General features: G+C 44.8%; 2 protein-coding genes across 2 annotated transcripts in view; both read right to left on the reverse strand.

The window, feature by feature from the left end:
- Positions 1-1,182, reverse strand: part of wdr70 (WD repeat domain 70) — a 34,038-nt gene extending 32,856 nt beyond the window's left edge. The window contains exons 1-4 of the mRNA XM_084034896.1: positions 1,141-1,182; positions 451-525; positions 270-353; positions 84-189 (exon numbers count right to left, since the gene is read on the reverse strand). Of these exons, the coding sequence (XP_083891022.1) occupies positions 84-189; positions 270-353; positions 451-525; positions 1,141-1,165 (290 nt within the window). The 5' untranslated portion in view covers positions 1,166-1,182. The remainder of the gene's footprint in view (positions 1-83; positions 190-269; positions 354-450; positions 526-1,140) is intronic.
- Positions 1,183-1,555: 373 nt separating this feature from the next.
- cplane1 (ciliogenesis and planar polarity effector 1) lies at positions 1,556-18,489 on the reverse strand. The gene is made up of 48 exons (XM_084034893.1): positions 18,340-18,489; positions 17,888-18,032; positions 17,656-17,791; positions 17,460-17,579; positions 17,043-17,275; positions 16,826-16,929; positions 16,590-16,746; positions 16,392-16,495; positions 15,983-16,165; positions 15,199-15,448; positions 14,904-15,086; positions 13,990-14,771; positions 13,666-13,856; positions 13,503-13,583; positions 13,240-13,404; positions 12,742-12,909; positions 12,432-12,663; positions 12,189-12,325; positions 11,717-12,099; positions 11,341-11,488; positions 11,144-11,253; positions 10,897-11,046; positions 10,677-10,788; positions 10,027-10,351; positions 8,822-9,934; positions 8,530-8,681; positions 8,277-8,439; positions 7,782-8,031; positions 7,334-7,696; positions 6,593-7,219; positions 6,319-6,500; positions 6,149-6,230; positions 5,971-6,055; positions 5,650-5,784; positions 5,432-5,494; positions 5,237-5,310; positions 4,763-4,994; positions 4,389-4,642; positions 4,185-4,281; positions 3,906-4,085; positions 3,694-3,736; positions 3,449-3,580; positions 3,188-3,368; positions 3,043-3,098; positions 2,788-2,955; positions 2,500-2,636; positions 2,127-2,344; positions 1,556-2,000 (listed from the first exon to the last, which is right to left on the reverse strand). Exons 2-48 carry the CDS (start codon positions 17,966-17,968, stop codon positions 1,848-1,850), a joined length of 9,675 nt encoding a protein of 3,224 aa, XP_083891019.1. The 5' UTR covers positions 17,969-18,032; positions 18,340-18,489; the 3' UTR covers positions 1,556-1,847.
- Positions 18,490-18,540: the final 51 nt, after the last annotated feature.

An 18,540-nucleotide genomic window follows, 5' to 3' on the forward strand; every position in this document is an offset into this window, starting at 1 on the left:
TAAAAAAAATTTTAAAAAACATGATCGTCAGTTAAGGTAAACTGTAAAATAGAACAAACAGTCAAACTAAAATCCCTGTTTACCTGGAAGTAGCAGCTGCAGCTTTCTCTCTCCGAGGGTGGACTAATGACTTGACTGATTGGGAGCTTTCCCCTCCCTCCTCCATCTCATCATCCTTCTGCCGCTCTTCTACGGATGCAACGGTTACAGTATACAGTTACATACACCCTGGTGACGGTATGAATAGCTCATTCTGTTGGTAAACCTACCTAATGTACGGTGACTTCTCTCAATGGCCGTTCGACGGGTCGATTCAAAAATGGCATCCAGGTCAAATGTGCGGGCCTTCTTACCTGGATGGACAAAGATAGCTCATTGGAACAATAACTGATGGACAGAAATATAATAAGCAGTTTAAATCAATGAACATTTGTGCTGGACTGTACATACCAAACCCGGAGAATCCCATGACGGATGAAATGTCTCCATCACCACTCACTCCATCACCACTCATCTTGGCCGATGCTGCAAGAAGTGGGAGGCAAATTATTTTTCATTGCATGTTTTTCATGAAAACTCTTAATGACAGATTACTTTTCACGTGAATTTAAAAAAAATAAATAAGATGCAGCGCTCTGTGTTAGGTTTTCTTTGCAAGCAAAGCTGTTTCAACAACAATATAATGAGTCCTGCCATACCAAATACCTGCAAACAACAATATAACAAAACAAAATGTCCACTGAGTTTAGAAAAATTCGCGAAGTGTATGTTAGAAAACGTTAAAAGCATTGAACCTTGGCTCTTAGCTGACAATACGGAAAACACTTCAGCTCGAATGAGAGGAATATATTTAACACCGGTAAGAAAACCGATTCTTAAACGTTAGAATGACAGACACCTTTACTGGACAATAAAAGCTGTGGTCAGTTAACTTTACAGTTGAGAAAATAAGGTAACAAATAAGCTAGCAAAACCAGCAACGACGTACGTTTCTTTTCATATTACGTTACTGGCGTAAGGCTGCTAGCCGGTAAATGTCAAACTGCAAACACAGTCCAATGTATTTGCACGAACATGTAAGTCATGCGAGATAAATAATACTACAAAGCTGTAAGACGTGTTACAGCAAAACGTTGCTACCTTCATCCACTTTGTTGGGATCCATGTTTTCAAATGCGAAGATTACCTTTGACCTCCGGAAGTTCTTTCTTCTTCTTCCTTTTTATGGCGGTTGGCAAACAACTTGCAGGCGCATTACCGCCCCCTTCTGGACTGGAGTGTGGGTCAGAGTAACCTTATTGCACTAAATTCTAAAACTAAAGCACTAAGTATTGTCCACTCTAAAGCTCTGAATGCTCTTCTTTTCAAACATGGACGACATGAACTCATTTATTAACAACATATTTTAAAGAATGGACCTTTAATACTGTATCACTTTCTTTCAAAGTTAAGTTTGTTGTGTTGATATTATGATCACAGAGTGTTTGTTTTCGTCTATGATTTTAAAGAACACGAAACACAATGAAAAGGAGAAGAAACAGCTTTGAAAGGCTTAAATATGTATATTTAATAGTTGGGACAGTAAAGTCTTTACAAAACTGAATTATAAATGTAGAAAACTTGGTAACATACATTCTCAAGAAGAGGACATCACTGTAGATGCTAGTGCAATAAATATTCTATTACAAATCTTATATAAAAATAAAATTGATCACATCAAATATAATTTATTGTAGGTCTACTTTACCAAGAAAAAATATTAATCTGTCTTGATCGTATCGTATCTAATTTAGAAAACATATAATACAAATAATATTCATATGATCAGACATTATCAAATAGGCACATCAAGTGTTTTCCATTAATATTCCTTCTACTTCAGCCCAGTCTATTTTGCTGAGGCTGCTGCTGGCGCATTCAGAAAGGTTGTCCAGCCAGTCCATGGCTGACACACCAGCTGCAGCAGCGTCATCCTGGTCATCCGACAGTCCAGCCAAAACCTGAGAACGTATCAAAATCATCTATCAACAAAAACGTGTGGTGTTTTCTCAAGTGTTATTTCTTTCCATCTACAGTAGTTACATCAAATCAGATAGATGCTAAAAGGTGATAACTGTTATTCTTACTATGTTAGAGGTGGGCTCCCAAAGGTTCACCTCTTCTCTCTCTCCCATCCACGTCTGCTCCCTCGGGATCCCTCTCCCTACAGCGGCCCTTCTTGAGGGACCCGTGTTTGGCCCCGCCGTTCTCTGCTGTTCCTCACTAGGTTTAGTGTGGCTCTTTGTGTTTGACAGCATGCCACGCCTGGTCACCTGAGACAGACGGTCCTTTGGCAGAGTGGTAACTAATACGAAATTATTAGTATGGGGAATTTAATATTATTGCTTTGACAAAAGAATGAAAGTCCATCTACAGGGTTTGATCAACAGCAGATATTCACATATCATTTACACTTTTCTTTTTACAGAACACCAGTGAAGTTGAATCTCATTATGATACCTGGTCTATGTAGTCCCAGTCTCCTGCGGTGCTCCTCTGAAGGCCGTCCCAGCATCTCAGCAGTCCATGGACGAAGGTGGAGTGGAGCTTGTCCTGACTTAAGACTTCTCTTATCATCAGCAGATACACTGTTTGCCCTAAGAAGAGGATATTACCGCCATCATTAAACATCAACAGGTTTGGTTCTGTGCAAAATCTGAATGAATGACGAATGGTTTGTTCCGGATCAGAGAACAATGATTCTTTAATGAGACAGGATCCTGGTCTCATTACTATTGCAGGAGATACCTGTGAGCGCCACCAGCGGGTGGAGTGGAGCTGGGTCGTGTAGTTAAGGCCACTGCTGAAACGTCAGCCTGTGAAGAAGTGCGTACGGTTGGATGACTGGTGTGAAGGTCACCGGCTAAAGAACAGGCTTCCCGGGTCCTCTGGTTGTATTGCTCCAGTAGCATGAACCTTTTAAATCAAATGGAAATAACAGTAACACATACAGTATGCACACGCATGCTTCTTGTGTACAGACAAATGTAAACGGGTACATACTTTTCCTTTTCCTCTCTACTTCTCCAAATGGTTGCTTGTTTCTTGTTTGCTGATTTCTGCAGGGGCAGAGCAGGCGGAGAACAATGGATATCATATCTTTTAAAAGAAATATATCAATTCCAGTGGCGAGGCAAACCCATCTCACCACTTTTCCAGAGGTAGTGAAAGGTTTGTGCTCCCTCTCCCTCAGGCCCTCTCTGTGTTTTTGATAAACAGCCAGTGTTTCCCGCTGTTTCCTCCTCATCCAGACCCTCAGCTCTCTCCTCTCGTCGTCAGGAAGGACGCGTTTCTGCGACATCCAGCTACTTTGCAGCTGGTCCTGCCTGCTAGGGGGGTCAGATTACATTTCAACTCAGTGATAACTCATAATCATTTGGACAGCACTGGATTTTAGTAAGTGCTATACCTGCTGCAGTGTGTAGTCTGTGAATGGGACAGCTCCAGGTCAGTCAGGGATAAATACCCTTCCCTCACCAACTCGTCTAAGATTTCTGCTGTATCGGATAGCCCGGTCTGACCCAGATTCTCATCTTCCCATCTGGAGATGGACGGGTAGAGGGAGGGGTCAAACAAAATAAAATAACAGTTTGTTAAGAGCATCCACAAGAGATGTGAGTCATAACATGGTTTACAAGAGTTACTCAAACCTACATAGGAGATATTCCAGACGCTTCAGTCAGCTGATCTTTCATTTCTGCATAACAAACAGATGAAATAATAACTTTTAACGTACAAAAATAAAGAATCCATCAGATGTTTTCAAAATCTATTCACAACTAAAGTACAGTGGTTTGCCACTTCACCAGCTGCTTGTTCAAGGTAGTTACTATTTTCATGAAAAGTTCAATGAAATGCATCTTTACTTGGAGGGGTGTGAAGGTAGGAAGGACCAGCATGGTGACTGTTAGAGGAAGTAGAATAACGGTAAGATGGCTTCTTTTCGGAAGCCCAGGAGTCATTATGAAGCACGCCTTCTTCCTGATTTTCTTCTTCCTCGTCACAGGAATTCGGTTGTGTCGAGGTATTCAGTTGTGGTAACCATGCTGGGAGTGACAGAAAACGCACAACAGTTTCATTCAATTAAACTATTTTTTTTTGCACTTGGGTTTCAAGGACTTTCAATGCGATGTCATAGGTCATACCTTCCTGTGGGACAGACAGTCTGACAGTTTTTTTTACTGCCGCGGGAGTCTTCACATCAGGAGCCGAGACCGGTGTCAGCTGAATATTGTTCACCAACTACCCAAAGAACGATATATCACATGTATTTGTCAGCCTTTGATATAAACTCGGGTGTCATTCATAATATAAGGAGGAGAAATAATAAAAACAAAATGTTCCTGTACCATCCTGGAGTTGGAGAAGTCCATCTCTAAATAGTCTGCAATGTCCTGTAGAGCAGCCAACTGGGCGTCCAGCTGTGACAGCCGGGAGGAGAACCAGACTGTCGGAGGTGTGGACGAGGCACTGTGAGGTACAACGCTCTGGATCTTGATGGCTTGACAGATTTCAGAGTCAAGTGGATCTACAGAGTCTTGTGGAGTGATCCTTCCTGGATCCCCATTGGGCTCAACGTGGCTGAGCGGCTCCTCTGGGATATCTTGAATGTACAGTACAACAGATATTAGGACCAAATGTTAGCGTTGTGCTTCTCCACTGATCAGATTGTATTCATTCATGTGATTGATTGTATTTTTCCGATATAAAGACATATACAGACCTGTGTGTGATATCCATTGGAGTTCCTCTGGAACTGAGACTAAGGGCTGTGGGTCGGCGGCAGCACTTCTAATAACAGAGGTGGCAAGTACATGAAGCTGAGCAGAAGTAGGTGAAGACGGGCGGACGGGAGGAACATCTTGTGCTCCCGGGCTGAGACGGGGTGGCAAGTCCTGATGCAGGGCTTTGTTGTCTAGATCCAGGACACTTATGAAGTGGCGGCCATCCAGACCCTGAGAGACAAAGTCAAATATCTATGAATTAAAAGTAACCTCTTACTAAAACGTGAGGTGAATATAAATAAAGGGTGCATGCTGCATGAATTTATGGGTGCTTTTTCAGATGGAGATCAGTTTGTATGAAGTTACTGCTTTCTACACATAGAACAGAAGGCATGTACTGTGTGTTGTATTCAAAACCTAATTTAAATACATGGAATGAAGGACCAATTCATCCTGCATGTCTGGCCTCTTACCAGATTCTTCTCTGGCTCTGGTGGGGTCTCCTCTGTGCCCTCGCTACTAAACTGCGTATTCCCCGAATGTTGTGCTGGATTAAAAAAAAAAAAAACGCACACGTACACAAACACATCATGTTTAACACTTCATTACGTCCACGGCAGATAAAATCAGTGTGTTGTGCTTGTACCTGGAATATCAAATCAACTTACTTTTAGGGCTACTAGCGCTCACAGAGACAGACACAGCTTTATCCACGAGTGTGGGAGGACAAGCTAAAAGAAAGATAACCAACATGGTACACGCTCAGCATCCATGGTTTTGGAAGACATGTACTTGAAATAAGAGAAATCCAATATTAAAATGTTTTCATTGATTAAAAATACATTCTCATTCAACTGTATAAAAGGTGTATAAAACGCTCACTCACCCGGGTCTGTGTTGGTGAAAGCATCGTGGCACTCTGGGGGTCTTTTACATGTGGAAGCAAAGGCATGCAGCTCAGCTGAAGTGGACACGGCCCTGTCCAATAATCTCTGACCGGTCAGCACAGCATCGAAGGACCCTGGGAGTTAAAACAACAGTACATCAGATCTGAAAGTGTCCAGTCAAGACCTACATTATACTGTAAAAGTAAGGGCCAGGGGATTATTTGCTCTGAAAAAGGAGGTACATTGTGCTCTTTCAGCAACATGTATAAAAGCCTGTATTGCATTGCCAGTCATTAGTGAAACGTGTATTTGTCACTCACCAAATTGAGCAGAATTGGCAACATCCTGTCCGGGGGTGATCTCTTCAGCAACCGCAGGCTCTTCGTCTTCAGGCTCATTTGTTGGCTGTAGCAATAATGGAAGAAATAAGTGATATAATTGCACTTATACATTGCTAGTAGCACAAAATACTTCTCACTAGAATGAATATTGTCCTACCTCTTGTGTAGGAATGATGGACTCATTTAGTCTGAATCTGACCTCGGTTTTTCTTGCAGTCTTCTCCTCTCTCCTCTTCTGCCTACAAACACACAATTAGTATCGTGGTTAAAAAATGATCCACTTAAAATAACAAATAATCAATAACATGAAAATGAATATGTGATTGCCTCTTGCTGGAGTTACAGCTGGGAAGAGTGGGAGCTCTTCCAGTGCTTCCAGTAGGTAGGTCTACTCTGAGCAGCTGCAGTCGAGCCTCTTCAGCGTTCTCCTTCCCGACCCCTGAACTTGTCAACTCCTCCATGGACATGAGACGGGTCATTTGGGCTGCAGGAGCGGCTTTGGGAAACTTCTGTGGCAGAGACAGATATTCCTACATGAACTACAATGCAATATTTAACGACACCCACTTAAAAACAATCTTTAAATAATAGTCTTGCTTGCCATTTGTGGTCCAGAATCTAAATGTAGAAGCCTGATCATAGGTGCTTCTCCCATCGGAGCTGCGATGACAGTCGTGGGCCTGGAAGGAGGTGGTAGGGGTAGTTTGGGGAACGTGGTGTTGCTGTGTGGAACAGGCTCTAAGTGCAGCAGGCGAAGGCCCTGCATTGGTGCAGGCGTGTGAGCTGGTAGAGCCGGAGGAAAGAGGGAGAATTCCTGCTCCCCAGGTCTTTCCGATGTCTGAATCTGGGCTTGAGAAATCCTGGGAGTTGAATAACTGAGTTGTCTGTTTAGAAACAATGTGGATTGGTCATTGGTTTTCGGCTTGTGCTGATGAGAGTCTATAGTCGCAGGGTTTGCAGTGTGGAGCGCCTGGGGGCCTTGGGGATGATGGGGGGCACTCTGCTGGGGCAACGGGGGACGATGGAGCTGAAGTAACTTCAGGCCAAAGACCTGGGGAGCAGGATCACTCTGTTTGCTCTCATTAGAAGGCAGGAACACAGGGCCACTGTGAATAGCATGAGTGGGGTCAGTAGTGGCCAGAAGCCCCTCTGAGGGTCGTATTAACCTTCTGCTCTCCATAAACTGGATTTCTGGTGACACCGCCTGGATAGAGAGTGGCTGAATTTCCTGAAGGAAAAAAAGAAAAATAAACTGTATTCACCATGGTTTCACTTGGATTTAGTTATTGTTTACATCGATGCACAATATGTCACAACGTAACAGAACACTATGATAACTTACACATGCACCATTAGCAGTGGAGGGTAGGTTCCTGGTGGTGTGATGCTGGCTGCCTGTTGGAGACGTTTCCCCTGAGCTCTGATTGGCAGGCTGGTCTGTAAACATACATGCAGGGGCCTGACTGGACTGCAGGGTGTTGGATCTTGAACTTGGCACACGTGCTTGTGTCTGAGGTGGCACAGACACGTTGGTGTGAAGGAGTAGGGGATTTGGTTGAGGGATGAAGTTGGCAGCATGACATGATGGCACGTTAGGGTGAGAGGTGTTCATGTCAGACTGGGCCAAAGAAGAGCTCTGCTGGGCTAGCTGCAGGTTGGAGAACGAAGCTCCCAATACCTCCATCAGGCCCATGTAGTTGATATGCTAGAATGAAGGACAAAAACGCTTCAGATCAGGATCAATCTAAAGAGTCAACTGAGTAAAAAGCTTATAGGTTTTATGTTCTTACCTGAACCAATCTGTATAAGTCTTCACCCAGACGTTGTCGCATTGGCAGAGTCTGATTGGGGGCTGAAGAATCCACAGTGGGTCCACCAGCCATGGAGGTTTGTGGCTGAGGGCTCGGAAGAGCCACAGGTGTGTTGGGGAGCAGCACTCCGATTGAATCAGAGGGTTGGGCATGGATCTCTGCCTCCGGCTGGACAGTAGGAGGAGGTTGGGGCTCTGGGTGTGGGGGAGCTTGCAGGCTTTCAGCATGACTGTGACATAAACCGGAAATCAGGCAATTTCCACACACCAATGTCAACATCAATGTCAATGTTTTTCAATGTGTGGTGTTCAAGCATTTAAGGGGAGTACAACTTAGCATTACATAACAAGATTTGACTTAAATAATTATGTCATACTGAGCAACTTTGCACTACAATGTTGGCACTAATTTACTGCAGTAACTGCTCTATTTACTGTTACCTATTTACTTGTAAGGTTTATATTATAAACTCACAGTGAGGTGGAGCTGGACATGTCTTCAGCACTTTCCGAGAACTCCAGGTCTGCAAGCTTTAAACTCCTATTATTCACCATTTCAGGTGTGCAGATGCGTTCAGAGATGTTCCCATTGGAAACAGAGGATGACACTTCCAAGCCATCACTGTCACTTCTTCTGCCTACAAACATGAAACACATCAATTCATATTTTCCGTTATAAGGGGCGGCATTACAGCATTTGATGGTCCAATATAACGTATGCAGTCTACCTTCTTTTTCAGGCGTAACATCTAAGTCATCGAGAGATGGTTGTTGTGAACTGGATTGTCTCTGCTGAGCATCAAAGGTCAATTGATCCTGGTCATTGGGGAGAGGTGACCTGTGAAATATCAGCTCCTCTGGTTCATCTGTGGGAGAACCACTGCAGGGAAACACATAACATATAAATACAGTAGGTTTTACAGTTAAACTGAAAGGAACAACGCTGTTTTATATGAAACTGTTTGCAACATGAAACTATGTGAAATGGTGAATCAGTAAAGAAAAAACTAAAGCACTCACATGGACAGTTCTTGCTGTAGATTGTGATCAAAACCAATTATGGGAGTGTTGGCTGATCCAGGGTAGCCTGTATCAACACTGCTCTCTCTCTCCTGGTCCCTAACCGTCTCCGGTTGCAGCACAGGGGCTACAGTCCATCGTGTTTCTGGAACTTGGAGGTGGGCACTGTAGTGGTCTGTCCCGAGGAGAGCAGTGTGCCTGCGCTCCAGCAAGCTGAGGGAAGTGAGGATGGCAGGCGCGGAGGCTTTCACGCGGATCACGACTCCTTCATCAGCTGTTCTTCCGACGCCTCCTCCCCTCTCTTTCTTCTTTTTTCCATGATGTCCTAGCAGCACCCTTCTATCAGCCCAGCGTACCATCCACTCCAGCAGCCTGCCCAGCTCTGGAAAGCGAGCCTCGAGTTTAGGGTCCAGGCCCTGCTGCAGTTCAATCACAGTCTCCACAGAAGATAAGGAGCCAAATATCATGCTCTCCGAAGGCTGCGCCGTGGGAAAATCACCTTGACTAGGGCTAGTTTCAGAACCAAAGAGCCCCCACTTCATTCTTTGACCGGCAGGCCTCTGCTGTCGGAGGCCGAACAAACCTTTTTGCCCGCCAGTTCTCAGCCCGGGAAGAGAGGTGACGGAGAGGCTGGTTCTGGATATGGGGGATTCATTCCACATGGAGGAAGTTTGCAGATCGGTTGTCGCAGCTTGTTTCATGGGCTTGTAGCAGCACCCGGCCCTGAACACCGGCGGGTCGTTGGCCCGGCGTTTTCTCGCCGGATGGTGCCCATCTCTTTGACGGCGATGAACAGTTGTGAGCACATCGAAGGTGAGAGAATGCAACTCTCTCTCCCTCAGCTGGGAGGAGAAGCCCTTCAACAAAGGAGGTTCACCGCCCGAGTCCCCTCCATCGGCACTGTCCTTCTCTAGCACATAGCTGAGGAAGAGCTCCAGGAAATTCAGATACTCCTCGTCTTCCAGCTCAAACTCCCAGGTGCCAACCACCGGTAGGGGGGGCTGCTCTTTCTGCTTGGCATCGCCTGGATGACTCTCCTCCTGAATGACGCTTTCGATCTTAACAGCAGTCTTTTTTGCATGTGCTCGATCTCTTACTTTTGCTTTTTTGCCCCTGCAGAGAAGAACATAGAGCACAGAATAAGCCACAACATAGATGCACGACACCTCAGAGTAATGGAAGTTCTACTCTTCATCGCTGGCTACCTTTTCGTGGCTCCGCTCTGGATTTCAGGAGAGATAGCCTCAGATGTATTATCCACGGTGTCTCCATCGCTATACACTGGGGGAAACCCACCGTCAGTTAAGGTGCTGGTGCTCAGGCTTGTACCCAGTGAGAGTTGCTTCAACATGGCCATCCCATATTTGCTTCCCCTGTCCTCCTCCTCCTCCTCTTTCTCCCACAGATGGAGCTCAGGGCGGCCCAGGTGCCTTGTCAAACGCCCCAGATGTTTTCTCCTCTGCCTGAATTTGTCTTGAATTACAATCATCATTGATTCGTTCTCCTCCTCCTCCTCCTCCTCTTCCCCCCCTAGAAGACAAACAGAATAGCATGGAGGGACATTTATATAAGTATATCCCCTATATTTAGGAGATGCAAGCATAATAATTTAAATATTATTCATCCTAAAAGTCACTTAAAAGGAATACAAAAAGCTTTGAGGATTTTAAACCAGATTAGCATACACTGATTATAGGTTACTAGCCCTAATTTGAGAATAACGTTTAGAGAGATTACAAAGATTATTCAAATGTAGCCTTCAGTTAAGTTAAACAATGTAAAAAAACAGCATTCCTACAATATAACTGCTGTATATACTTCAAAGCAACTTGTTAATGAAGAAAGGCATTCCTACCTATTACATTGCATCGCCTCAGTCTCCGCAGCAGCGAGTTATACTTTTCTCTCAGGGGGACTCTGACGGATTCTTCCTCTTCTGGGAAGGCTCGTACCAGGGTGTCTGCCACCTGAGAAGAACAACAAGCAAGGATGAGAAATGTACTCAGTCAAAGTGATTCTGTTCTGCTTTGATAATCACTGGTTATGTAAGAAAAGACGGGGAGAAATCATATCACCAGAGAGAGAGGAGGAAGCTCAGACACGAGGCTCAGCAGTGTGTCCTGGAGGATCTCCTCGGCATTTAGGAAGCAAGAGAAAGGTAGGAAACGACATGCCCAGTGGAGGGCATCAACACAGGTAGAGCTCACTTCTGAACCACCAGGGATCTGAGGGTCACAAGTGCACACCGATAAATATCAGGCACAGGCGGTTTAGGGTTATTTATAAATGACAATGTCACCCAATTAAACACAAATTGAATACCTGTTCATCTCTGCCACGCTGTCTTGCAGCCTGATACTTCCTGCAGGAAATGGAAAGCTGGTCCCTGACGTGAAGCATCCAGCACAGACCGCACAGCTCCCTGAAACAGACTTGTAGGGAAAGTATAGTTAATAAGTACAACCTGAAAGTAGGTAATTGATTATGATATTCACAAATCACTATGAGGGGCATTTTACTAATAGTTTGGATGGTGTCAGGGTCCAGGCGACCATCTTTATTAGGCCCCAGTTTGAAGAATCCACTACGGCTGACGAACTTCATCAGGCCCTCTGGGAAAGCCTTTTCTTCTTCAGCAGCTGATGGATAGGAGTACTTCTTCTTGATCTGAAAACAATATCAGATATTTTCTCTATTAGGATGAAATGCTGTTTCGTACCAACGTGGAATCACCAACTATTAAACACTGTCAGTAATAAGATGGGGCAATATAAACAAGGCAAAGCATTGCAGGCAACTGACCATCACTTTAAGATTTTTTGTAATTTCCTATTTGCATGATGAGCCAATGAAAATGTAGTAAAATGAAAAAGATAGATCAGTCCTAGGAAGTACCTTGTGTAATACATGTCTGGCACGGCGCAGATGGCTGATGTACCACTGGGCAGCAGGATGGCAGCAACGTGCAGACCTCAGAAGTAACAGTAGTCTTTGGAGAACTCCAGACACTTTGTGACGTGACGCAACTTCTGCAAACTGCCCCATTGTCCCTATGGGGTCCTGTGTGTTCGGGGACGGCTGGGGGCAATAAAGAGGTGGGGAAGGCAGATATAGTCCAGTGGGCACCAAGATAGGCAGGCAAGAACACAGGTCTTTGGCTTTGTCCAGCAAGGAAGACAATGGTGATGTCATAACATTTACTCCAGCCATGACCGAAGCCTTCAGAATCTCCTGCATGGAAACCTGTAACAAGTCCCAGTCTTCTCCTTCAGCAGGGTCTAGTAAAATGAGACAAAGGGTACATTAGAATCAAAGGGTTCTATGTGTGTGTTTTGTATTGTTGTTATAGTTGTGAGATCTCACCAACCTTTAAAGCTCTTGTCACCATCTTTATCTCCATGCTCTTGGGAGTCGGACTTATTGCCAAGGAGACACTCCAACTCAACCTCAAAAATGCTTTCTGGTTCCAAAGCTGTCGGGAGGTGGAGCTCCCTCCTCTTGAGCCTGTCGTAAAAATTGTATTTGAGATGTTCATGAAAACAAACTGAATTTATTCTAATGAATAAAAGGAATGTATTCTTTTATGATACGGTGATGTTTCCACACTCACCGAGTGAAGTCAAAGTGCTGAGTGCAGTAATTCGTATAGGCCAGGCTGAGAGAGGCTGCTGTCTTCCAGTCCCCAAGATGATACGCCAACCACACTGTCTCAGGAAGCAAACCTCCCAGCAGGAGCAGGTCCTGGGCGTAGTCGACGGTCCATACTTCAGACAGCTGCTGTTGTCGCACTGCTCTAGACACCTCCTCCTGGCATAGTGGCACTAAGCGCCCAACACTAGGAGCTGAGAAAGACATATTACCAACAGTGGTATAAATGGATAAATTACCTGTTTGACTAACACATAATGATGGAAACACACCCTGAAGTAGATGCAGTGGCGGTAGGATGGCCACATGGTGAGGGGGGAGGATGTAGAGGGGTTGGTTGGTGAAATAAGAGGCCATGAATCTCCCCAGGGTCTGAACCACAGCACAAGCTGCATCACTGTGAAGGTCCATCAGAAGCCACGGGGAAGGAGAAGAGTCTGCTGTGGGGCATAAAGGCAGATCTAATAACTGACTATCAGTACAATCGGCTGAAAAGAATCTGCAGTAACTATGTCAAAAAATTGTATCGAGTAAGTTTCTAGCACCTGTATTCATTCATTCTTAGAATTAACTTCTTCTATTCCGAAATAATGATGTATTCTTTCTGAAAACATATTTTGGTCACAAAGCCTTTATGGGGAGACAAAGCAAACTCAAATGCCAGTATGACATAATGTGACCACAATGTATAATGTAGGAGCCATTTACAGATTTATTCCATTAACTCACACATGAACGCCCTCTAAAGAGACTTATCCACCATGGCATACCTGTTATGCAGGTCATGTTGTCCTTCTGGTCTCCAGCCCTGTGCAGGATCAGACGGGCCATGTGGTCCCCCAACTCCTGTGCTTCTCTCAGACGGTATTGGGACAACAGACTGTACAGGAGTGCCAGGCAATGGCGTGTCTCCTTGAAGACACTACGATCTGAGTCTAACAGAAAAACAAATGATTTTGATCATTTAATCATTTCAGACTCAATGTGACCTTGTGGTATACTTAAATGGGGAAACGTAAGCAGTGGTTTTTACTTTTGTCACTCTCCTCACAGATTTGTAACCGCCATGTATCTGCACTTTTTTGGTACGAGCCACACAGGAAGAGATCTTCACCTGGGGGACGAAATTCAGACTCTTCTTAAGATTATTTTGCAGCAACAACCATAGTCAGATACATAGTGCTTTTGCTACAGACCTGGGTAACTCAGCAGTGCAGGACCCTCCTCCAGTCTTTCTCCTGTAGCCTGCAGAGCAGTTTGGATCTGAGACATGATGGCAGAAAGATGTTGCTGCTCCTCCTCCCAGCCATCACAGCCTTTCAAGCTTTTCATGTCCTCCACGTACTGCTGGGTGATCGTGTAGACCCACTGCCACACTCCCAACAATCTGGCCAAAAAAGAAAATCACCGATCTCGTTTGACTTTGAGACAATCTTACATTCAAGCCAAAAAATGACATGCAATGACTACTACCACTACTACTGCTACTTGCTCATTAAAACTGACATGTGTCCTCACACCTGCTAGATGGCCGCTGGGGAACAGGTCGTGCCTGATGTACAAAACTAGATTTCTCTTCCTTCTCGTCCTGCAACAGAGGCACATAGTGAGCATCTGAAGCCCAGAGCTGTTGTGGCTGGGAAGGAGATTCCTTCTCTGCAGAGGACCAGGCAGTTCTTTGTTGCAGGCTGTAGGCGTGGTCAAGAGAATCGGAGACATGCTGCAAGATAAGCAGGACTGAGGATAGACTTTGAGATATTAACTGACAGTGACCAGTCTGGTGGGACTCGGGATGAGGAGTCAGCAAGAGGCGTACCAGCCGTTTACTGAGCTCTACCACCAGCCCCAGGCAGCATGAACCATCTGAGTGAGTGCTGTCCCAGGGAAGAAAAGACAGAAGGGCCCTGAGAAGGTGCAGAAGGCAAACCGAGGTATTATTTGTTCCTGTGTTCGTGGAGCTGGGGATCAAATGGAGTAAAGCAGCCAACTGCACCACGCAGTAGAGGGTATGCTTCAGCAGACGGCTTCTGTTTTCCACAGCTTTCCCTAGAGACAAGCCAAAAGCCCAAGCTGTTAACAGCTTAGTCTGGATTTTTCCAAGTTCGAGATCGAGAAGAGAAGCCTTCCTCTCTGCTTCAACAGAGTCATTTTCATAACGTGTGCTAACAAAAAGTCCAGCGTCCCTCTGTGTGTCCGGAGCGTGGAGAGTGTCAAACATTGAGGCAAACTCCAGACGGCCTCCATCCTCCACATGAGAACCGGCAGGAGGTCCGTCAACATCTGAGTCATCCTCAAAGAAAGTCTAGAAGGCGAAAGACAAACAGCAGGTTAAAGTCAGCAACTAATACTGACCAATCATGTAATATAGCAACAGTCAATTTAGCCTACACCAAACCAAAAGCTATATATGTCTAGCTTATGCTATTTGACTGACCTGTACTTTTTCAAGAAGCTCCTTGGTACCACCCAACGTCCCCTGGTCCTGCAGGAAGAGTGGCAGCGCTGATCCATCTGTCGCTGCTGAAATGACGGAGTCTGCTGTGTTGGGCCCACATGTAATAAGACTGCTGTCAAGATTCAGGCAAGATAGGGACTCCAACCATGACCTCACATGAATCTGAAAATAATGAATGTGAGGAAATCATATTGTCAAGAATAGACCAGCAGAAACTACATCCAAAAAGCAGAAGATGAATAAGACCCCTGTTCCCACTTCCCTGGTTTACCACCTGTGATTTATCCAGTATCCGGCTGGCCTTCTCAAGGTCCTTGCTTGTGTCCTTTAGAAGTGTTTTCAGCATCAGGGCAGGAGAAGGCCTATCCAGCACCCTCATAACTGTGGCCATGTAGCCATCAGATACAATGAGATACAGCAGCCGTGGATGCCAAGTCACAGAATACCGCTGCCTCAGGACATCTCGGACAGACAAGCTGGAGCTGGACAGAGAGGCCTCCCCTTTCCCTGCAGGTATCGGTGCCCTGGGGGGGAAAGGATACAAAAATGGAATCACAGACTAGCAAACTCTCAACTATGTTTAAGTGTTTGTTTCAGGTTGTGAAGATTTGCTGCTTTTCTCTTTTTCATATCGTTGTAAAGTGAATATTGTTGGGGTTTGGTGACTGTTGGTCAGACAAAACAAGACATTTGGAGATCTTTGGGTTTATGAAATAGCAACAATTTTTCAGGGTTTTCTGGCATTTTATAGGTCAAACAATGAATCAAATAATTAAGTTATCACCAGATGAATCAGTAATGGAAGTAAACGTTAGTTGCTGCCCTATATTATATATAATTAAAATAACATGTTTCACATCGGATTTAAACTTCCATTCTTGGGACAATAGACAGGAGCAAGGCAATCTGACTTAGCTCTTATGATGAAAAGTTAAAGTAAAGCATTCACTAGCAGAGATGGCAAAAGACAAGAGAAGAATTTAGAATAAAGAACATCAGCACAAGCAAATCTTTAACTTGTAACAAGGGCTAATACGTAAGATGTCTGACATGCATACCGGTAAGTGACGAGGGGATGCAGGGGCAAGAAGTGTGCAGGTCCAAAGTCAACATTGCAACCACAGGTTGTTAGAGTGCTAAGCCCCCCAAGGCGAGCTAACATAAGAAGGGAGCCTCTCTTCAGAACACAGGCCAGGAAAAGACCGTCGGGCGACCAGCTCACACTGCCCACCCAGTATGACCTGAAGGAGAAGATACATAAAGTTTCTAAATAAATACACAGTGTATATCAAAGATATTACAGTGGTTCTAATCACATATGGCATTCAGGTGAATCAACATAAATAAATGAGTCACACACCTTCGCCAGCAATGCGTGACAGTATGCCTTGCCCCCAGGTTATAGGCTAACTACTGCACAACACCAACCACAACTGTTATTCCCATTTGTATATATGGAAGCCGTACCTTATGTATTTGGAGGGGATCTCCATTTTCTTACTTCCACATCCTCCAAGGCCACTTGATATCGAGACAAAATTCTGTGTGCTCACAAAGAGGACTTGTGTGGCCTGCATTCAACAAGAGGGAATATAAATATTGATTTCTGGAAGGAAAAACAACATATAAAGATGTGAAAATGAGATACAGAGGCCAGATGTTCACCTTAGGCAGTCTCTGGTTCAGGACGATGGCTAACAGGCGGCCATCTGGGGAAATGGCTGGCATCAAGGCCCCTCTGGACTTGACTGGCTGGCAAGGCGGGGTGAGACAAGACATGGTGTATGCCTTGGTGGCCCACTGTATGCTGTATCCCACAGAACTAAAAAGACAAATGGGTTCTTTTCAGCACGGTGATACTTAATGACAGTCCTGTTCCTTAAATAGACCTGCTGACTCACCCTGCTCTCACACGGACTTCTTCCCATTGGATTTTCAGGCAGGTGATGATTAGCTTCTTCTCAGATGTGAAAACAAAGGCTGTCAAGCAGGCATCACCCATAACCTAAGAGAGTTCGGAACAGCTTAAAATAAGATATACAGCCTCTAGAAAACATACAAATGCAAAAATATAAATGGATTGCAGTGTTAAATATGTATTTTATTCAGTATACAGACCTCGGTTTTGATGAAAATGGTGTGTTGGGATGCTTCTTTGTCTTGAGAGGAAGGCAGAACTGACTCTTCGAGGGGCTTTATATGCGCCCAGTGTCCCTTGACTGTGCCATCTCGTACGCTCTTCAAATCCCTGACATCCACACACTCCCACAGGAACACTCGCCCTGTTATCGCTACCAGGAGCACACGCATCCCATCCCCTGACACCTGGAGCGACAGTCTGGTAGCATTCCCTGAGAAAACATACACACATAAATCCATGAATTTAATATGTATTACCCATTAACACCCACACACGATCTTATGCTATTGTTATATCCAGGATCAAATATGTCCCACATCTTCCAAGTCAACATGTTACAGTCTCACAGTAAAATATACACACACATGTGCATAATATACCAGTACTGTGCATACCTTGAGCGGCAGTGATCATCTGAACTACTTCTGGGGCTGCTGCAGCGGTCTTCAACAGGTCTTTATCCCTGTTCCACAGAAACAGCTCTCCGGAGAGCAAAAGTCCACAAAGCCACATACCTGAAAAACAACAGGAGACATGTGATTTGTGCTCAGAGCTGACACATGTTGCTTTGAGGTTACACATTACACTCACCACTGTGGGAGGAAGCCATTGTCACCACACTGGTGAGCAGAGGGTGTAGTTTGGGAGTCCTCTTTTTGGTGCGACCGGACACCATGTTGATCTCACTGATCCGTCTGTCATCTAGCAAGAACACAGACTCCTTCTCCTGAAGAGTGACACGACACAGGTTCACAGCAATGCTCTCCAGACACTCAGATCAACGTTTTTTCTTGTTCTGGCTGAAATATGTCACAGTCTTCACCTTCCCAAGCCAACAGAATCGCGGCCATGGTTTCTTCCGTTTGATGCTGGATGACAAAACAACTTCCAACTTTAGCTCCATGTTTGAGAGACAGCATCAGTCCTTCCTCTTGGTCGGTAGGGTTCATCGAGATTGCAGGATCCCTCTGGACAAGCGAGACGACGCGGCATTACATCTAAGCTAACGTTAGCTGAGAAGCAACCGTTTTATGATGTGAATGTATTCTGCTACGTAGCTAGACAGAAATATCACTCTCCAATATGCGACAGCATCGTTATGTTTTTACACTAACCAGTGATATTAACTGGTAACGTTAGAGTGGCATGAGCCCTTTATATGAAGCTACATAGTTCGAACAAACTAAAACCGTGTTATGTTAACCATACCGTTAACTAGCATTAGCCACCTAGCATAGTGCGCGCAGCACTGATTCCGGGGAAGAAATGGCTTACCTGCGCACTTCAGTGATTAGTGATAGTCCAGTGTTAGCATGCTCAAATCACATAGTCACGGGAATGTTAATGTTACTACGCCGTTAACGTTTATATTGTAGTTTATCATGAAACATTTCGAAACTCCCTCCGCTTTAGTAGCCAGAATAGTTTCCCATGATCCTCTTGGAGGAAGCTTCCAGCCGTTGCCGTAGGAACTAA

The sequence above is a fragment of the Eutrigla gurnardus genome (genome assembly GCF_963514095.1).
Source record: "Eutrigla gurnardus genome assembly, chromosome: 19".
Classification (NCBI taxonomy): Eukaryota; Metazoa; Chordata; class Actinopteri; order Perciformes; family Triglidae; genus Eutrigla; species Eutrigla gurnardus.

Coding starts and splice junctions, on each gene's coding strand:
- cplane1 (XM_084034893.1), bottom strand. CDS start 17,968: ATGGAGCTAAAGTTGGAAGTTGTTTTGTCATCCAGCATCAAACGGAAG. Junction 14,772..14,903: donor AGCTTCTTGAAAAAGTACAG/GTCAGTCAAATA, acceptor TTCGCCTTCTAG/ACTTTCTTTGAGGATGACTC. Junction 12,664..12,741: donor GCCACTGCATCTACTTCAGG/GTGTGTTTCCAT, acceptor TGTCTTTCTCAG/CTCCTAGTGTTGGGCGCTTA.